The 20,221-nt window shown below is 38.6% G+C and overlaps 1 protein-coding gene across 2 annotated transcripts in view; it reads right to left on the bottom strand.

Moving 5' to 3' along the window:
• SLC25A13 (solute carrier family 25 member 13) overlaps nt 1–20,221 on the bottom strand; it is a 131,793-nt gene that overhangs the window by 28,765 nt on the left and 82,807 nt on the right. For both annotated transcript variants that reach the window (XM_073333879.1, XM_073333880.1), the window contains 8 exons: nt 18,997–19,143; nt 17,522–17,660; nt 16,635–16,728; nt 16,380–16,464; nt 10,845–10,929; nt 10,269–10,427; nt 4,073–4,125; nt 3,081–3,161 (listed from right to left, as the gene is read on the bottom strand). In XM_073333879.1, the coding sequence (XP_073189980.1) occupies nt 3,081–3,161; nt 4,073–4,125; nt 10,269–10,427; nt 10,845–10,929; nt 16,380–16,464; nt 16,635–16,728; nt 17,522–17,660; nt 18,997–19,143 (843 nt within the window). The remainder of the gene's footprint in view (nt 1–3,080; nt 3,162–4,072; nt 4,126–10,268; nt 10,428–10,844; nt 10,930–16,379; nt 16,465–16,634; nt 16,729–17,521; nt 17,661–18,996; nt 19,144–20,221) is intronic.

The raw sequence follows: 20,221 nt of genomic DNA, 5'->3' as shown, positions 1-20,221 counted from the left end.
GCCATAAACTCACCCTTTTATTATGGTCTCCTTGCAGGTAGCCATAATATTAGGACAATTTCGTGTAACATGTTTTTGCATTTTTAAAGTTGAGGAAACTAACCTATATTTTCTGCATAAGTCTTTAGAAGATCTGAATTCCAGGCCCACCGTATCACTGGACACTTTACTACATCTTGGAAATGAAGATTTGTACTATTATAATAGTGTAAGGGACTACAAAGAATTCTCAAAAACCACAAATGAAGTTAGGAGTACCAAATAGGTAAGGACCATATCTCTTCATGGCTGAGAAGCACCAGGAAAATTACTGCATTAAATATATATTAATAAATCATAATAAATAATGGCAACAGTTTGATCTTATAATAATAAAATTCCTTATAAGTGAGGAAGCAAAATTTAGCACTTCTGATTCAACAGAGTGATTTACACTTCAACTCTCCTTAAACCACTGTATCAAAATAATCTATAAAGGTTACAGTTCTCTTTTAATTGTGTTCTAGGAATTTTTTTTATTTTCTTTTAATTTTAGACAAACTACCACTTTCATCTTCACATAATAAAAGCTATGAAACAGGCTGTTAGCTGAACTAAATACCATGAGGTCATGAAGCAAAGATCTTTCTGCATTTTTTTGCAGGGGAGAAAACAGTTTACAAAACAGAAAAAGGCTTGTTCAATGAAACAAGCAGCTTTGGTTACAAGTGCAAAAGTCAGCCATGTGTACTAATTCTCAGTAATTATGATGCAAGGTGAGCTCCCCAGGGACTTAAAAGTCAACGCCTAGCAATGGTTGGGCGAACAGCAGAGTGGAACTGCTCATGTGATACTGAACCCTTGAAAGCCCTTTGTATTACCAAAGAGACAAATATATCTACAGAGCTGCTTGGTCCTCCCACTGTGCTCAGAGCTGGAATAAAAAATAAATACCCAAGTTTATTACATGAAAAAGTGTAGACGTTCCTGCTTAATCAAATATTTCAGACCTAGGAGATCAGAGAAGGTGACCAATATTTTTAAATGTAAATTTATCACCCATTTGTAGCTGAGATCTGAGCATGGGGAGTGGAAAGCTGGTCTGACAGCTTTCCCCTACAAAATTCATCTTAATTGGCTGCTCTAATTTAGGATCAATTCTGATATTCTTGGAATCCTGTAAACTTCTGTAGGATAATGATTAAAAAAAAGCTGTAAGAGTCTTGACACGCTATATACCACTGTCTACTTGCCTCCCACATGGGGGATTATCAATGTTTTAAGTAGACATAAAAGACAAGGGTGGACTTTTCCAAAGAACTCTCTGCTCCCATTGAAGCCAACAACTAGCATCACTTCTAAAGACAATCTGTGCTGTAAATTTGAAGGGGATGCACAAATACAAAAAAATGAGACCACCTGCAGGAAGATAATACAAGTCACAACCTATCTACCTGGCACTAAACTGTATCCTTAAGTGAAACACTTGAATTAAGGAAAACTCAAGGCACTCTGCCACCACATCTCCTACCAGAACTTTATGCAGAATCTCAATTAACTTTATATTTCAAATACCAACTGGGATAATCCAACATTTACAGCACATTTAAAATAGGTCCCAAGCAATCTTCCTCTTAAAGCAGATCCTTAGTTTACAATGAACTATTGAAAAAGGCTTGCTGCAGCAGTCTCATAAATGATAGGTTACAGTGAAAGAACTAGTGTTACCTGCACTATATAAAAAAATTCAAATCTGCCAATAAAACAAATCAGGCTAATTTAGTGCATTTTCATGTTGAAAAGATGCACTGAATTCTATATGACATATGCACACAACTAAAAATGTTCTAAATGGGAGGGGGAAACATTTCTGTATCCACAAGTACTTTATTGCATTTTCCCTTCAGTCAGTGTGTGCTTTTATTTGGGTCTTTAAAGGCCCACATTCTTTTTTTTTTTTTTTTTTTTTTTTTTTGAACGCTCCTAAAGTTACAGAACAAGGGGATCCTACCTGGCAGTCTGCGACAGGTCAGTGATCAAACAGAAGCAGTAGTCAGACAGCAGCCAAATCCTGCCTCATCCCATGAGAATTACAGAAAGCCGGGACTTCTCAGTCTGTACTACATTCAAACAACTGCACCCTGAGGCTCCGATAATCATAATGTGCTCTTTGCAAGCACATACAGCATGAATCTCTGCACTACTGATGTTAAGATAGAATTATTTGTTTTTAAGTTGTTCAACATAATTTTCAGCACAGATAGAAACTGCTTTAAAATGTGACCTCATTTGTCTTATGACAGCAGAAACTAAGTTAGATTGAAAATATACCAGCACTGCTCTGCCCCAGTGATCAAAGCTAGTTTAAATAAACAGTGTTCTTTATCTTTAAAGTGCACTAGTCTTTGAACAAGAGTTCATTTTACTTAAAGTATTTATATTCGCTTGAACAAAATCAATACACCAGATAAAGTGAGATATAGTATGACTAGATAGAACTAAAGTGTAAAATAATGAATAACCTGTATCTCATTCTGCATAAGATATTATTCTGTGCAAGAAAAACAGTCTTCTAAACTATGGTGGGTTTTAAATACAGCCTACATTCAGGAATGCATTATGCAGTAGTTAACATTACACAGCCTACGTCTCCTATGAACGCAAGGAAGCATGAGTAGTGTTTGCCATTTACAAAGCCAGTATCACTGCAAAAAGTGAAAATTAGTGGGCGCAATATAACATCAGGAAAAAAGTGACATTGCACAGTGGGTGCCACAATGAAATAATGCACTAATTATTAACTTCTGGAAAGGTTAGCATGAATCCTATTTAGGACATAAGCTGCAGCCAACGTGCCTTTATTAAGGAAACAATTCTAAGATGTGAAGAATTACACAAATTAGTTAAAAGGCAAGAATCATACAAATGTTTACCCTTCCACATCAAGAATGGGACTATCTAGGAAAGAATTGAGTTGCTCTAGTAGATTCTGTCCTTGTACTGGATCTGTGGTTAAACAGAAACCTTAGTCCACAAAATTTAATGTTATATAGTATATTTTAATCTCTCCCAAAAGTAGGAAATGTAAAGAAGATACTTACACAGCTGCCAGCAAGAATTTCTGCTGCCAGTGGGACAGAACGATCTTTGTTCATAAATTTGTCTCTCACAAAATCATTAACCTTAAAAACAAGGATTTATGAAAGCTGGTAAATAAGGAGTGAGAAGCACATAGTAATTACAAATTTAGTGCAATTAAAAATGCAAATAAATCCAGATGTTACATCTATCAAGGTGCCAGTCATAGATATTAAATAAAATCTTATGTAATATATGAAATATTGTAAAGCTGACTGTAGTACTGTTCTTTCAAATCAACATATTATTTTAAAGATATATGAAATAATCATAAGTTTCCATAAGAGTCTCCAAAATGGTAACTGAAAGCTGTTTTAAAATTGGATTTCGAGATACAATACATCTTATAGCAATGTTAGCTTAATGAAAAAGAAACATTATCACTGGCTTTTGTGTATAAACAATGCATTATGATTAGTTTATAATGAGAAATTCTTTAATGCCTTCAAAATATTCAGAAAATCTAAAATTACGTGAGCTAAAGAGCAAGTAATGTACATAATAGGAATACATGCAAACAGGTTCCTTTCATATCAGAGTTCCATTGTTGCCAGCATTCTTTTATATTAATCTAGGAATTAAACAACTGCTGTGGGGGAAAAAAAATCTTATTCCTTTGTGAGAAGAAACAAAATCAAGGCCTGGGCTACTTCAAAACAAACAGAGGAGTAAAACTAGTGGGTTAGGGAGACTTTGTACATTTTGAATCAAGCCCCCAAATGATAGGTTTAATCAGCCCCTTTTCAGAAATACAAGTATGCTGCTTGTACACCACTTGCAGTGCCCATGGTTGAGATCTGAGCAATTGCCATACCCTTTGGAAGTAAAACCTCATCTAACAAAAAACATGGAATATATTCTAACACACTAAAGCACAAAAACTCTACGTCTCCTCATTGGAAATTCAGACATACAAATGATGGCTAAAGGCTAGAACCCCCACTTTCAGACTTACAGTAAGTTTTATGGCCTTCTCTGGGGCTACTCCCAATAATTGTGGTAAAAGACCTGTAAACACACAAAGAGAGCTTAAATGTATTAAATAACTTCGTATTAGCTAAACAAATCAACGGCTATATGCAAAGATCACCACACAGAAACGAGGGCAATTTTTTAGGCAATTTTCTGCTATTACATTTAATGAGTACTTAAACATTCCATTTCAAGAACAAACTTCTTACTGCCACATGAAGTCAAAGCAACTTCCTATCCATATTTTAGTTACTTTGCACTTAAACTAATATTAGTGATTTAAGAAATTTATATACCAAGGCAGGTTTACCAAAATAATACTGTATTCTTCTCTACACATCAAAATTTGTTCTGTTATTTCTTCAGACAAAAGTTAAGGTAATTCGGCAGTGTGAAACAAGTTATCTGCATTTCAGAAATCAAGAGAATAAAGCATTTTGCTGGCATGAAACAATAGCATAAGGTGGAATGACCTAAGGGGATATGAAAGAAAGTAATGCAAAACAGCCAAACATGTACAACTGCATTCTTAAGTCGAGCACTTTGTCTAGAGCGCTAATTCTCGAAGCTTAGACACTGGAAGTTATATTATTTAGATACCAGTATGTGGAATTTCTGATTTCTCTTAACTGAGCTGCACTATACAGTTGGAACTGAGAGTCTCTAGTCAGCACAGCCTTGTTGAATTAAAGTGAACAATCTATTTTTGTAAAAGTTCAGCTGAAATGATCTAAAGAAGTTACAAAACCTTACAGAAGGGATATGGGGATTTCAAGTGCAGCACTGTGCACAGTGAAAAGGGAGTGTGATTTACAGCACTATTTACATACGTGAGAAGTAACCCTGTGAGCAAGAGTTGCAGGAGCAGGCCTGAAGTATTTCAGTAATGTACACAGTACTTCTGGGTAAATTACACTAAATCTAACATTTGCAATTCTCATGTTTGGGTGAAGAGGCTACAACTATAGTTCTATGTCTAAGGAGCCTGCTTGCCAAAGGGCTTTTTTGCCACCAAACTGGATGTTTGGATGACAAATAGGATGAAAAATACATTAATCTGACCCAGAGATATTTTTTCTTTTCTGTCTTGCTCCAACCCTCCAGCTTTTCTGGTTGCTATTGACATTTCCTGAGAACAGTATCGTTTGGCTTGCTGTTTCAGAAGCAGTCAAACTATATTCTGCATGTCAAGAAATAGTCGGGTATTTATTAATTATGTGCATCATAACAAGCACACACACGTACATGTCTTCACACAAAACAATTATGTTAAAACAGCATTACAATTACATTGTTCAACAGTCAAACGAAAGAAAATTCCAATGGTGCAAATGCATGTACAGCTAGCCAAAAAAATGGGAAAATTTTGTGAAGGCAAATTGTCCACATTTGGCTGAAGAATTTTAAATTTTGAATATTTTCAATTAGTTCTAGTTGCATGTGCAACCTTAACTCTGTGTTCTTTGCAAATACACTCTGACAATGTGTGATCATGTAATGAATGACTACTTGTTCCACAGGACCCCGCCTCATTCAGCCAGTTGTGCACAATGAATGAGGCAGGGACACATACTGAATAAGACTGAATTCTAACAATCCATGTCTTATTTTGGACCTAATTCTATTTGCAATCATCACTTTATAAATATAAAGTAAATCTGAATTTACATCAGCATAAACAGAGTACATCTGGACCTTTCCTGGATATAACGACAGTGCATGCACACTTCACACACTCCATCTCAAGCCCAATGAAATCAAGAGAAAAATTCCCATTGACTCTGATAGATGTGCAGTGACAAAATATTGGGAGATCGTTAATTTAAAGAAATTGTATATATTCAGTGTCCAATTTTTGGAACCCTTATAATTGGGACAAATGGAACTGATTTTCACTGGACAGATTTGGGAACGGTCACTTTGCCATATTTTTTCTATCCCAATTGTTCAAGGTAGTAAAGGTACTTAAAAAAAAAAAAGCAAAAATGTGTTTATCCTGGCAAAAGTCATTTCTTCCCATCTGCCTTCTTCTGCACTCAAAAAACCCAACTGAATTGTTTTCACTCAAGCTTTCCACAAAAATTTACCTGAGAGAGGAAGTTTCAACCCAAAAAGTGAAAATTATAAAACATCTAAAAAACCCAAAACCCTTCATAGTATGAGAATACTTAGGCAATTTTAATTAGACGTGTTGCTGTGTGTGCCACCTATAAAATATTATATATAATAAAGAGAAATGCTACTTAATAGTAGTTTCCCCATATAATCTATGCACATATTAGGTTTCTGACCTCGCATTATACTAGGGCTCTGAAAGAAGGCAAAGATGGATATGGTAAAAAAAAGTAGTATTACAAATTAAATTAAAAGCTTATGGAATCAGAGAAAAAAATTTCAAATCAGTATATATCAAATCAGCACTATAAACTGTTTCTGCTTCATTTCAGTAGTGGGGGAGACAGGTCTTATTAATCAAAAATATATTATAGGTTTCTGTGGATGATCAGATCTTGGTTTCACACCATGCTTTATTTTTATTTTTTTAGTATCAGCTAACTATACCACACAAACAGTGAGTAAGTGGGACGACTTGTTGCTCCATCTATGAAAAATGCTTGAAACCCCTATGACACACAATGCAGAGTTGATAATTGAACACGGCAAACTTTCCTCTTACATGATTTACACAGGAAAACAGACAATATGAGAGTACTACCACTCCATAAATTAGTACCCAATTGCAAGTTTCCAGAAAATGAAGTTTCTATCACAGAGATCCCATTTCATTAGTAGTATGAGACACATGTAAATTCATATGGTGACCAAAAGGCATGATTAAAGTCTATAGATCATGAAGTGTTGGGGGGTATTGTGGCACTGGAGGGGTCATCTTTGGAATTAAGAGAAAAATAAAGTCCCTATCATTTGGTCAAAGATCCCAGGTCTCTCCCCTCACCTCAGTAGAAGGGGTATTTCCACATTGGCACCTTAGAAAGTTACAAAAAGTATGTACCAGTGTTTATATTGTGCCCATAATCACTGTCATGTAGGTGCCTTCCAAGTGACACCATCCCAATTACCCTGAGAACTGAACTCTCTTTAAAGAAAATTTAATGCTCTCTTTACATCCACAAGATGGTGTAATTTATCCTTATCTGAGATTGGTGGTTTAAGATATGGTATTTCTGCTCTTTTAAAAATTGGAGTGGAAATAAAAAAATCTCTGTTTGCTCCAGTGAATGGAAAAATGTGATCTGTTTAAAAAATATCCAAAGTAGGGTCTGGAAGACCTGCTTACTTGTCTGACACTGCAGTGCACAGAGTATCTAATGCCCAACTATCTCAATTCTGAATAATTGCACTGTTAACAGAGTTCTTCAGATTACTGAAGTTTCCACTGCTAACAAACATGGCTCTGAGCGCTGCATATTATCATAAAGAGCCTCAGTTATTGAACAGTGGGACATATGTGCTACTTTAACCTTAAATACTGAATTTACAGGGAACTACAGACAGCAACATGAAGTGACATGGGAAGTTTTTCTGTCAAAGTAAGCATAGTGCTATATAGCAGGTGAATGTACTAATCTGTAAATTCGTCCCTCAAATTCTTGTCATCCCCCCTCAGCATCCAAACCTAACTGGAACCTCTTCAACCTCCCCTCAGCTGCCAAATTTTCCCAGTGTACTTTTGTCATACACCTGGCAATCAGGTAGCAGCCCAACAGCCATTGCAAGTAGCTAGAGGGAGTTCCAAATTCTTTAATAAATTCCATCTATATTCATCTTTAAAAAGGGAAGTTACACCACGGCAAACTTCAAACAAAGCATTTGTACAAATGCAGTTTACTTTGCCAGCAAATTGCCTCTACAATGACTGTGTTGTTCAAAATAATCCAGTTTCTTCTCCTGTTTAAGCCTGAAATGAGATCATAATCCTGTGTTTAGGGCATTAACACTGTCAAACTGATTGCAAATTCACCGTTTCAGAATCTACTTCAAGATAACAGAGATGATGGGCTATGGTCGAGGAAGCTCATAAACCCAGTATTACTTGCCTGAAAACTGGCAAAAGGAGCAACACAGGACAATGTACAAACAACGTGATGAGCAAAAGGAGTTTATCTTTATGCAGGACATGTCTGATTTCCCCAATTTGAAATTCTCTCTGTGTTAGAGCGGTTTATACAATTTGTCAGAAGAAGATATAATGGAATTCTCATGGCATCCTGATGGCACCAATTTGCTATTTCGGAAACGCAGGTAAAGCAGCTGTACACTAGGAAATTAAATTATATTTTTCATCTAATAGTTGGGCATTTTCTAAGGTTTTGGTTGCTAGAAACCCCTAGCAAGAAGAAAATATCTGTCACCATTCTTTACTAAATTACTAGGCTTGATCAAAAAACTCATAGCACATTTAGCTACCTAGTCATTAAATATCCATTGTGTTTAATCTACATAATCTGTGTCTATAGAGGAATTAGTCAACCAACATCCAATAATAAAAAGCACACATTACAGCGGTGGCGCCCAAACTTTTCCTGCTGTGCTCCCACCGCACACAAGTAATGAATCTGTCCATGCTCCCCTTCCATTACTGCACAGCCCAGGATTCCTCAGCAGAGGAGCATGGGCTGAGGTGGAGTGGGGGCAGAACTGGGGGTGGGGGAGGAGCTGGGGCTAGAGGCAGAGCTGGCCTTCGGATGGAGAGGAAATGAGGGCGGGCGGAACCATGGCTGGGGATGGAGCTGCAACTGGATGGCACTCCCTCCCTGCCACCCCATGGGTGTTGTCCCAGGCCCCGTCGCACCCCCCTCCCCGAAAGTTCCTTCACACCCCTTAGGGGGGCATGCCTCAGGGAGCACTGCGTTACAGGGAGAGTGAGTAGCAACACCTATTATTAAGGTTGAGACAAGGTAGGTTTTTATTGGTATTTATTGGACCAACTTCTGTTGGAAGAAGGTACAAGGTTTCAAGCTGCACAAAGCTCTTCCTCAAGTCTACATCACCACTGTAAACTATTATTACAGTTGTCTAACACTTTGTATTATAACTCTGTTTTCTGTTGCTTATAACTTTGTCAAACTGTAATCTGCTGGACTGAAATTGTCTATGCTTCATTTGTGCCTCAGGTTGAATTTCTTACGGGAAGTCAGACCAAAAACAACAGTTGTTTTCAGAAATTATGTTCAGTCACTACAGTGTCACGTATGCTTACTCTAAAAAGATATCCAAAATCAGCTTCAATCCAGGTTTGTATGAGGGCAAAATAGGAAATGAAAGTCGAATCTTCACTGATATGTGTCAGAGGAGCATAAACTACCTCTGGTAGTGTACTTAATATGTCTGATTCCAGAAGAAGAGTAATTTACTTTACCTGTGTGCCACCACTGGAAAAACTGCAGTCACGTGTATCAGTTTATAATTATCTGTGACAACCTATCCATAACCTGAAGTAATATTGTTGATGTTTTTTCTTTTTGTGTCAATACTTGAACCCAGCAGTCTCTTGGGTTCTGAATTGGAGCCATGGCTGGCAAGATAACAGGGGCTGGTGTACATAAAAGATGACCAACTCTATTCCGTGGACAACATGTGATCAGTCAAGCACATGCTGATGGTCCAAGAAGAGCTAGCTGTTCACATGGTATTGACTTTCCTTCTTGTTTTCAGCCAAAAGAAACTTAACAGATGGGAGGGTACAATAAAATGAAGAGCAGAAGTAGATGGTTTGATTAACTTTTGTCAAAAATTACAAGATGCTCATCATACTAAAGACTGCAAAAGGACATCAAAGCTTTTCTAATGCTAAGTTTTCCCTGTCAGCAATTGCTGTAGTTGCCACAGCAGTGCTATACAATTGCAGATGGGAGGGGACGTGGTCCACGACATTGTGAATGAAGAGAGGAAGAGGCCCCCAAGATAATTTCTCAATTAAGATGTGCTTTGTACTATGAAAAAGTTCACAGACCCCTGACCTAGAAGAGAGTTGTGACTTAATATTAGGAGCAACAAGTCTGATCAAAGACATTTAGACGACACAAGCATAAACCAGGCCCAGAATATTAGTTTTTTCCCTTTTTATTCAAGCCCCAACAACAGAGACTGAGGAATTCAGGTTGGCAGAAAATTTTTTTTAGTTTATTATATATTATATATGACATTTGGAAACTGACCTCTGTACAGTCCAAAGAAGCCTTCATAACGCAGCACTTTCTTAAAGCAATCAAAGCTGTTTTTGTACATAAGTTCTCCCACAAATGACCCGGTAGAGCGCTGGTTTTGCATTCGAGTTTTCACCAGATCAATTGGATACACTGCAGTAGCTCCAACAGCTGCAAATAAAATTTGATGTGTGGAAAAGTGTTTTTCTGCATCCGTTTTATTTTTTTTAAACACATTCTATGCTTATATCTCAATAATCACTTGTGTCTTTTTCATCTACAATATAAGCTGGTTCAGTAAAGGGGAGTCACAGTCCATTTTAATTAAAAGTGCATATCATAGCCCTTCCTCATCATTAGCCTGTCTCTTATGAAACCAGTCTGGTGACAAGCCAGGCAGAAAAAACACCTGTAAATCTCGGATCACTTGCCAGTACAGAAGAAATTATACAACAGGTTCCCCCTGCTCTAATTCTCTCTCAGAGTTATGGCTCAAAAAGAAAGATAGGCAAGGCTTTATCTTCCTACACTTAAACAGGAGAAAGAAAGACAGAAAGATGCAAATTCTTGCACTTATCCATGACTAACCTCCAGCAATTGAACCCAGGGCAAACCTGTAGGCTGATTCTGCTATCTGGATGAGAATAGGGCGAGAAACATCACCTGGAGCTTTCTGCAAGGGGAGGGGTTGGGACAATGAGAAGAGTAAAAAAAAATTAGACTACCATTTCACTACAGTAAATCTTATAACCAGATAGATACGTGGACAGTAGATATGTGTAGAGTGAAGCCAATGTCAGATACCACTAGGTAATCCCAGCGGTATGTTAGAAAACAACCCCTAAAAAATAATTGAAAATTGCAGTTCCATTTTCTGTGTTATTGCAAAAATGTAACCTGTTATGACTGGAATAGAAAAGACAAGAGCACTGGGCGTTCCCAACATAATAAGATATCCCCAAAGTCAAACAGTGACCAAAATGCTTTATAAAAAAAGCACTAGCAGACAAATCACCATTTCCTACACCTGGAAACAATTCTACTTTGAAATTCCTGTGTGTTAGTATTCAAACACTGATTGGATTTACATTTAAGAAATGTTCCAAGTTCAGAATTGCTTTCTAGTAGCAGAAAGGAACTCAGAGACAGTGGTAATCCTTACACTCTCCTTTCCCACCATTACCTTCTCTAATAAGGTTGGTGGATGCTCTAGGGAATAGGACAATATGGAAGTTTTAATTTCACTACTGAAATCGTCTATTTTTCCTTATTTTATTTTATCAGTTTTTTTTTAAATGAACTGTTATATACTCTAGTGATCTAGAGCAAATAGCTTGAATTGCCTAAAAATAAATTATATGTATCACAGTTTACTGCAAGGTAACTAAAATTCTTTCACTACAAGCACCAAGTAGAACTAGTGGTTCTCAACCTTTCCAGACTACTGTACCCCTTGTAGAGTCTGATTTGTCTTGTGTACCCTGAAGTTTCACCTCACTTAAAAACTACTTGCTTACAAAATCAGACATAAAAATACAAAACTGTCACAGTACACTATTACTGAAAAATTGCTTATGTTCTCATTTTGACCATATAATTATAAAATAAATCAACTGGAATATAAATACTGTACTTACATTTCAGTGTATAGTATATAGAGCAATATAAACAAGGCATTGTCTGAAAGAAATTTTAATTTGTATTGACTTTGCTAGTGCTTTTTTGCAGCCTGCTGTAAAACTAGGCAAATATCTAGATGAGTTTATGTACCCCCGGAAGACCTCTAAGTACCGCCAAGAGTACATGTACCCCTGGTTGAGAACCACTGAAGTAGATAACAGTAAAATAAAAGCTGGATGGGAGGAGTTAAGAGGTACAACTGACAACCGAAAGTGGGGATGATTTAAACAGGCTTCTTGGGCATTTCCTATCTTCTTAAAAACAGTATAACGCAGAACAAAGAACACCTGAACAGACATTCGACCCCTATGCAGAAAATTTGAGAGAATGCATGAAGCAGATGTTTCCATCACTGCAGTTTTAGCTGCACTACTGCTACCTACTGTAGCTTACACTAATTAATACATAGTACAACACAATCGCTTCTTAGCTCCCTTGCAGGACTTCTAGGAAGAGATGGTCAGCTTTTGGGAGTCAGCTAATTAGAATTCATCATAGTACACTCAATATTTACAAATTGCTAAAAAAAACCCAGGATACTGCATTGGATGGGGGGGATGGAACACACATGCACACGTACACACACACACACATAGAGGCCTGGCTGAAGGCCTGTTAGTCCTAAAAACGTAGCCTGCATCAATTCATTGTGGTCAAACTGGCGTCTCTGCACAGACCCAAAGCTCAGAACAAAAAAAAATTTAGTCTTGCAAGATACAAAGCTTGGTTTCCCTTAAACTATGTTTTTCTAAGACTATCTACACCCAAGACTGCGTCAATTTTAAGACAGTTGGAAAGACCCACAAAAACGTGATTACAAACTAAAATTGAAGACGCCTATGAGACTAAAAAAAAGGAGTTCCCAAGGTTCTTTTTTTGCCATAGAACAGTCCCACGTCTTACATTTTTTCCCCATAAAACTTATGAATCCTTCCACACAGCAGAGAGTCTTAGTTTTTAAACTATGATGGCACACTAAATGTAAAGCACAGCAGACAGACAACGTACTGAAGACTTGAACACGTACATCTCTTTAGAACAAGGACTACCGTTTTCATTTAGCATGCTGGATGCCAGAACTGACATCCACACTGAAATCAGAAAAAAGAAAAGGAGGACTTGTGGCACCTTAGAGACTAACACATTTATTTGAGCATAAGCTTTTGTGAGCTACAGCTCACTTCATCGGATGCATTCAGTGGAAAATACAGTGGGGAGATTTATATACACAGAGAACATGAAACAATGGGTGTTACCATGCACACTGTAAAGAGAGTGATCAGGTAAGGTGAGCTATTACCAGCGGCGGAGGGGGCGGGGGGGAACCTTTTGTAGTGATAATAAAGGTGGGCCATTTCCAGCAGTTGACAAGAACGTCTGAGGAACAGTTGGGGGAAGGGAGGGGGGAGAGATAAACATGGGGAAATAGTTTTACTTTGTGTAATGACACATCCACTCCCAGTCTTTATTCAAGCCTAAGTTAATTGTATTCAGTTTGCAAATTAATTCCAGTTCAATTTTGTTGAAGAATTGCCACTTTTAGGTCTGTAATCGAGTGACTAAAGAGATTTGAAGTGTTCTCCCACTGGTTTTTGAATGTTATAATTCTTGACGTCTGATTTGTATCCATTTATTCTTTTACGTAGAGACTGTCCGGTTTGGCCAATGTACATGGCAGAGGGGCATTGCTGGCACATGATGGCATATATCACATTGGTAGATGTGCAGGTGAACGAGCCTCTAATAGTGTGGCTGATATGATCAGGCCCTATGATGGTGTCCCCTGAATAGATATGTGGGCACAGTTGGCAACGGGCTTTGTTGCAAGGATAGGTTCCTGGATTAGTGGTTCTGTTGTGCGGTGTGTGGTTGCTGGTGAGTATTTGCTTCAGGTTGGGGGGCTGTCTGTAAGCAAGGACTGGCCTGTCTCCCAAGATCTGTGAGAGTGATGGGTCATCCTTAAGGATAGGCTGTAGATCCTTGATGATGCGTTGGAGAGGTTTTAGTTGGGGGCTGAAGGTGATGGCTAGTGGCGTTCTGTTATTTTCTTTGTTGGGCCTGTCCTGTAGTAGGTAACTTCTGGGTACTCTTCTGGCTCTGTCAATCTGTTTCTTCACTTCAGCAGGTGGGTATTGTAGTTGTAAGAACGCTTGATAGAGATCTTGTAGGTGTTTGTCTCTGTCTGAGGGGTTGGAGCAAATGCGGTTGTATCGCAGAGCTTGGCTGTAGACAATGGATCGTGTGGTGTGGTCAGGGTGAAAGCTGGAGGCATGTAGGTAGGCATAGTGGTCAGCAGGTTTCCGGTATAGGGTGGTGTTTATGTGACCATCACTTATGAGCACCGTAGTGTCCAGGAAGTGGATCTTTTGTGTGGATTGGTCCAGGCTGAGGTTGATGGTGGGATGGAAATTGTTGAAATTATGGTGGAATTCCTCAAGGGCTTCTTTTCCATGGGTCCAGACGATGAAGATGTCATCAGTGTAATGCAAGTAGAGTAGGAGCATTAGGGGATGAGAGCTGAGGAAGTGGCGCTCTAAATCAGCCATAAAAATGTTGGCATACTGTGAGGCCATGTGGGTACCCACAGCAATGCCGCTGATTTGAAAGTATACACTGTCCCCAAATGTGAAATTGTTATGGGTGAGGACAAAGTCAAAGTTCAGCCACCAAGTTTGCCGTGACATTATCGGGGATACTGTTCCTGACAGCTTGTAGTCCATCTTTTTGTGGAATGTTGGTGTAGAGGGTTTCTACATTCATAGTGGCCAGGATGGTGTTTTCAGGAAGATCACCGATGGATTGTAGTTTCCTCAGGAAGTCAGTGGTATCTCGAAGATAGCTGGGAGTGCTGGTAGCATAGGTCCTGAGGAGGGAGTCTACATAGCCAGACAATCCTGGTGTCAGGTTGCCAATGCCTGAGATGATGGGGCGCCCAGGATTTCCAGGTTTATGGATCTTGGGTAGCAGATAGAATACCCCTGGTTGGGGTTCCGGGGTGTGTCTGTGTGGATTTGTTCTTGTGCTTTTTCAGGGAGTTTCTTGAGCAAATGCTGTAGTTTTTTTTGGTAACCCTCAGTGGGATCAGAGGGTAATGGCTTGTAGAAAGTAGTGTTGGAGAGCTGCCTAACAGCCTCTTGTTCATATTCTGACTCATTCATGACGACGACAGCACCTCCTTTGTCAGCCTTTTCGATTATGATGTCAGAGTTGTTTCTGTGACTGAAGCAAATACTCACCAGCAACCACACACCACACAACAGAACCACTAACTCAGGAACCTATCCTTGCAACAAAGCCCGTTGCCAGCTGTGCCCACATATCTATTCAGGGGACACCATCATAGGGCCTAATCACATCAGCCACACTATCAGAGGCTCGTTCACCTGCACATCTACCAATGGGATATATGCCCCTCTGCCACGTACATTGGCTAAACTGGACAGTCTCTACGTAAAAGAATAAATGGACACAAATCAGACACCAAGAATTGTAACATTCAAAAACCAGTGGGAGAACACTTCAAATCTCTTTGGTCACTCGATTACAGACCTAAAAGTGGGAATTCTCCAACATAAAAACTTCAAAAACAGACCCCAACAAGAGACTGCTGAATTGGAATTAATTTGCAAACTGGATACAATTAACTCAGGCTTGAATAAAGACTGGGAGTGGATGGGGCATTACACAAAGTAGAACTATTTGCCCATGTTTATCTCCCCCTGCCCCGCTGTTCCTCAGACGTTCTTGTCAACTGCTGGAAATGGCCCACCTTGATTATCACTACAAAAGGCTTTTTCCCCCCTCTCTCCTGCTGGTAATAGCTCACCTTACCTGATCACTCTCCTTACAGTGTGTATGGTAACACCTATTGTTTCATGTCCTCTGTATATATAAATCTCCCCACTGTATTTCCACTGAATGAGTCCGATGAAGTGAGCTGTAGCTCAGGAAAGCTTATGCTCAAATAAATGTGTTAGTCTCTAAGGTGTCACAAGTCCTCCTTTTCTTTTTGCGGATACAGACTAACACGGCTGCCACTCTGAAACCGGAAGTCAGAAAGTCTTCCTTCCTCATTAAAAACTACTTTGAGGGAGATAATCAGGGAGGGTTAAACTTCTTTAGTAAGTGAGCATACATCATCTTTTTGTAAGTGGTTAGATGACACTTTTACACTTTTGTTTTATCCTTACAATCAAATCTATCACATTTCAACTTCTTAAATGGCAAGAGTAAAAAATTAGCAACTGTTTTGGATGAAAGGGGGAGGAGGGACGGGGGGGTGTTTAAAGTGAAGATTCCAACAATACCCTTTGTTCTTTAGGTTATAAAGTGCAAAAGAAAGGAAACATGGCTAACTCAGACAAGAAGAGAAGAGCAGGGCATTGAGAGGGTGGAAGGAATAAAAAAGTATGCTAAAAGCATCATTACAGCTTCTTTTCTTACCTGTCTCTGAGCCTCAGCAAGATTGTAGGGCAGTGTTCCCTCTTCCAGAGGAGCAATTCTTTCAATGTCAGCTAGTGTCATACGTCTGTGAGGACCAAGCAAACACTAAACTGAAATTTACATTAAACAGAGGGTTTTTAAACAACTATAAGTTACCTGTACTTCTAGGCAGTGTTCTAGACTTCCCCACTTCCCACTGTTTTTTTAAAAAAAAAAAAAAAAAAAAAGACAGAGAGAGAGATAATTTCTACTTACCCCCGTGGCTCATATAAATCTGCTAACTGAAACAAGATGTCAACTTCCATTGGTGTAACCTGACCAAATTTCTGAGCTGCCAGAACAAACTCCTCTACAACAGAATAAAAATATATGAGAGAGGAAAACTAATCAAACCAAAACAGAACACCCCGAGCATCCCAGAGTCATCATTCATTTTAGTATTAAACCAAGACACTGCAAAAAGTGCTCCTACCACAATGTAAATGTATGTTTTAAATTCTACATCAAGCATGGAAATAGAGTAGCTTTCTGGTTTTCAAACTCAGTGCCATCAGCAGGATTTAAGATATCTGACATACGGTACCAATCAGTTGTGGGTCCGAGGAGAAAAAACAACAACAACAAATCCAAACACCCCATGAACAAAGATGTGGACCTTTTCATGTATATGTCCCAGTAGGCCACATTAAATGAAGCTTTGGTGTTGCAGAGGGAATTCTCTATAAAAGCGATTAGATAGAGCAGATAACATCTTGTTCCAAGCTTGTAGATCAGCTTACTATGCCGCCACTACAAGTTTATGGAATTCTTTAACTACCCTTGAAGGTCAGTTTTAATAGGCTGCCAATTTGGCAGGAGTCCTAGGAAGTTTTTGAAGACTTTGAATATCTTTACATTCTCTCCTCACCCAGCTCCCTTCCCCCGCAGACATCTTCAGTTTCCTAGGACTTTCTCCCTGGCGGTAACAAAATGGAAATCCCGGAGGGTGGACTAAACAGGAGCATGAATGGTTGAACAATACACCACAAAGAGCTGAAAACACAGGCACAAGTTTGTTTGTTTGTTTGCTTTAAAAAGCACATGAACGAGTTCCCTCCCCCAAGCCAATGCTCCGACTGCACAATCAGAACATTTCTACTAACCTTTAGTCACTTCCACATCTTTTCTATTTCCAGCCAGAGTACTGTAGATCTTCCTAATGAGCTCCATGTTGTTAAGAAGGGAATTAAATCCATTAAAATAGGAAAAGCTGACCTGATGGGAAGTGGTACCTCCAGCAGCCTGCAACAGAGAGAGTAAAAAAAGAGAGAAGGAGAGGAGCTATTTTAACCGTTTTGCAACACTTTAGGATCAAGAAAATCTTTGAATAAAGCTTTGAAACAACATTAGTTTACAACAACGACAGTAGCAAGGGATTTCTTTTTAAATGCAAAATAAATAGCCATATGAAAGAGTCTTATGTTACTGAAACTAATCATAACCAGAATGTAAGACTCACCCCACCCCTAGAAGCCTAAACAAATACATATGCAGGATTATAACAACATGACCAGCAGTAATTTACAGAGTTCAAGTTTCAATACTGTTTCAGTTGGACATATTTCATAAGTTGGTTTATTTCTTCAATTGAGAAAATCTTAAAACTTATAGATACACAGAAAAACTTAATCAAAACACATTTTAAAAATGGTTAACCCAAACATTTCAATTCAGAGCACACTGTGTTGGTTAAATACAATAAGTACATTCAGTACAATATAATTTAAGTACAGCATTCATAACCTAGCACATTTCTGACCACTGAAAACAGGAGATATGTCACAGGAGATGGGGGAAAAGAAAAAGACACACATGCAAGTCATTGTTAGGTTGGATATGCAGAGGCAACCCTCTCTACACGGCTCTGAAGAGACCTCACCCACAGTAGCAGGTTCAGATCTAGGCACTACCACAAAGATATAGACCAAATTAGTCCAAAATTAAGATATTCAGCACAAGGCTGGAATCACTGACCAAAGGAAGGGGTGGAAAGTGTAGTGGGTGATACATTTAAAATCTGAATGGAAAAGTATTGGGGGAGGGGGAGGAATATATTATAGGGAATAAACCCAAACTGCCACAGAATAGACTGGATGAACCAACCCAAGTCTTATCTAATTTCTATTCATTCTATAATATGGTTTGAAAAGCTCTTTCAACAGTTTCTAGTGACAATTCCCAGCTTTCACTGTTCCAGATACGACACACAATTGTGAGCTCTTAGTGGAACTTTAAGCTAACAAAACAAATATTTCAAGAACGATTGCTCAGGTGGAGCAATGGCTTGTTGGAATAGAGTACAATTTGCCACGACAGAACAATATGTTGGTATGACACAGCCCAAGGTTTTTCACCATTCATAATTTGCTTGGGCTCTTGTGTGAGGAATTGACAGGAGGATCTCTGAAGAGAGATAGCCTGAGATGAGAGTCTAAGTTTGTGTATGTGGACAATTATGTATCAAGTGATGGGCACAGGGTGCAAACAGAGTAATAAATTTGGGGAAGGGACTGTCTCTGCGTTTGCACAATGAGACCCTGATCTCTATGACAGTACAAATAAGCTATGCACAACTTACTGCTACTAGACATTCTTCTACAAATGGTGTCAACATGTGTGGCCGGATAGTGACCATAATGTCCCTGAAGTCAATGGCAGTGACTCTTCCAGCTCGAGCATTGTCTCGCTGCACAAATGCTTGTTTTGCATGTTCCAACTGTATCTCCTGAAAATGCATTAAAACAAAGTTATATTTTGCTTTAGCTGTATTATGTACATTAAAAGTTAAAATCCACAGCATACCTGATGCTCTACAAAAGAGAGTTACATGTTGTCCTCCCCCCAGATAGGGACAGAGTTCTGCATTTATTATTGTTCAACCTCAAATAAGGTCTCCACTAATATTTTTCTACATCTCAAATACAAAATTCTCTTCCTTCTCTGGGCTTGTCTATGCAGGGAAGAGCCAAGAATAGCTAACGTGGAATAGCTATAAGTGCAAATAACTATTCTGCCCTAACTTCCTGTGCAGACACACTTAGCATGAAACAGAAGTGTCCACAAAAGGAGTGAGTGCAGAATTTGGGCTTTAAATTCACACCCTAGCTTACTTCTCACTAGCTTCCCTTTAGGTTCTGCAATTCGTTTACCAGAGAAATGTGAGCAAGAGTTTCAAAAGACCATACAGGTGTGCTCCTATTTATGTATTTCAATGTAACCAAAGGTGTCACATCAGAGAGCATTTATCAGTTTACTGTAAGTTTTAGAGTAGGTCAATCAAATCTTTGTAAAATTATATTTGTCTGTGTTCAGCTCCCACAAATGATCTCTGCAAGGAGGAGAATGTGAATATTCCTTCACAAGGCATCTTTATTTATTTCTTTTAAAACAGAAGGTCTCTTATTTGTCAAATGCTGTAGTGAAAAAGGTAAAATCAAACTAGAAGCCAGTTTAGAAAGCTTTGCATCACCACACCTTTGTTGTTATTTCCACTGCTACCGAACCACGATCACCTTTCAAGATATCAGCATTAATAGTAGATGGATATCAATCATTTGATTTACCTGATAGCAGCACTCAATGTTTTCACAGCTTGTGACTCAAATGTACTCGGGGGGCGGGGGGGAGAGGAGAAGAGACACATGACAAGTAATCACTCCAAAAATTACAAAATTACATCTTCTCCTACAGTCATCTACATCCTGCTCCTTGCAGCAGGCAGATTGTTTTTCTCCTTTCGGTGAAAAACTGGAGGTTTTTATGACTAAACTACACCAACAAAATCCAAACTTAGCATAGGACAA

This window comes from Lepidochelys kempii, chromosome 2, assembly GCF_965140265.1.
Source record: "Lepidochelys kempii isolate rLepKem1 chromosome 2, rLepKem1.hap2, whole genome shotgun sequence".
Classification (NCBI taxonomy): Eukaryota; Metazoa; Chordata; order Testudines; family Cheloniidae; genus Lepidochelys; species Lepidochelys kempii.
This window is presented reverse-complemented; position numbering and strand designations above follow the sequence as displayed.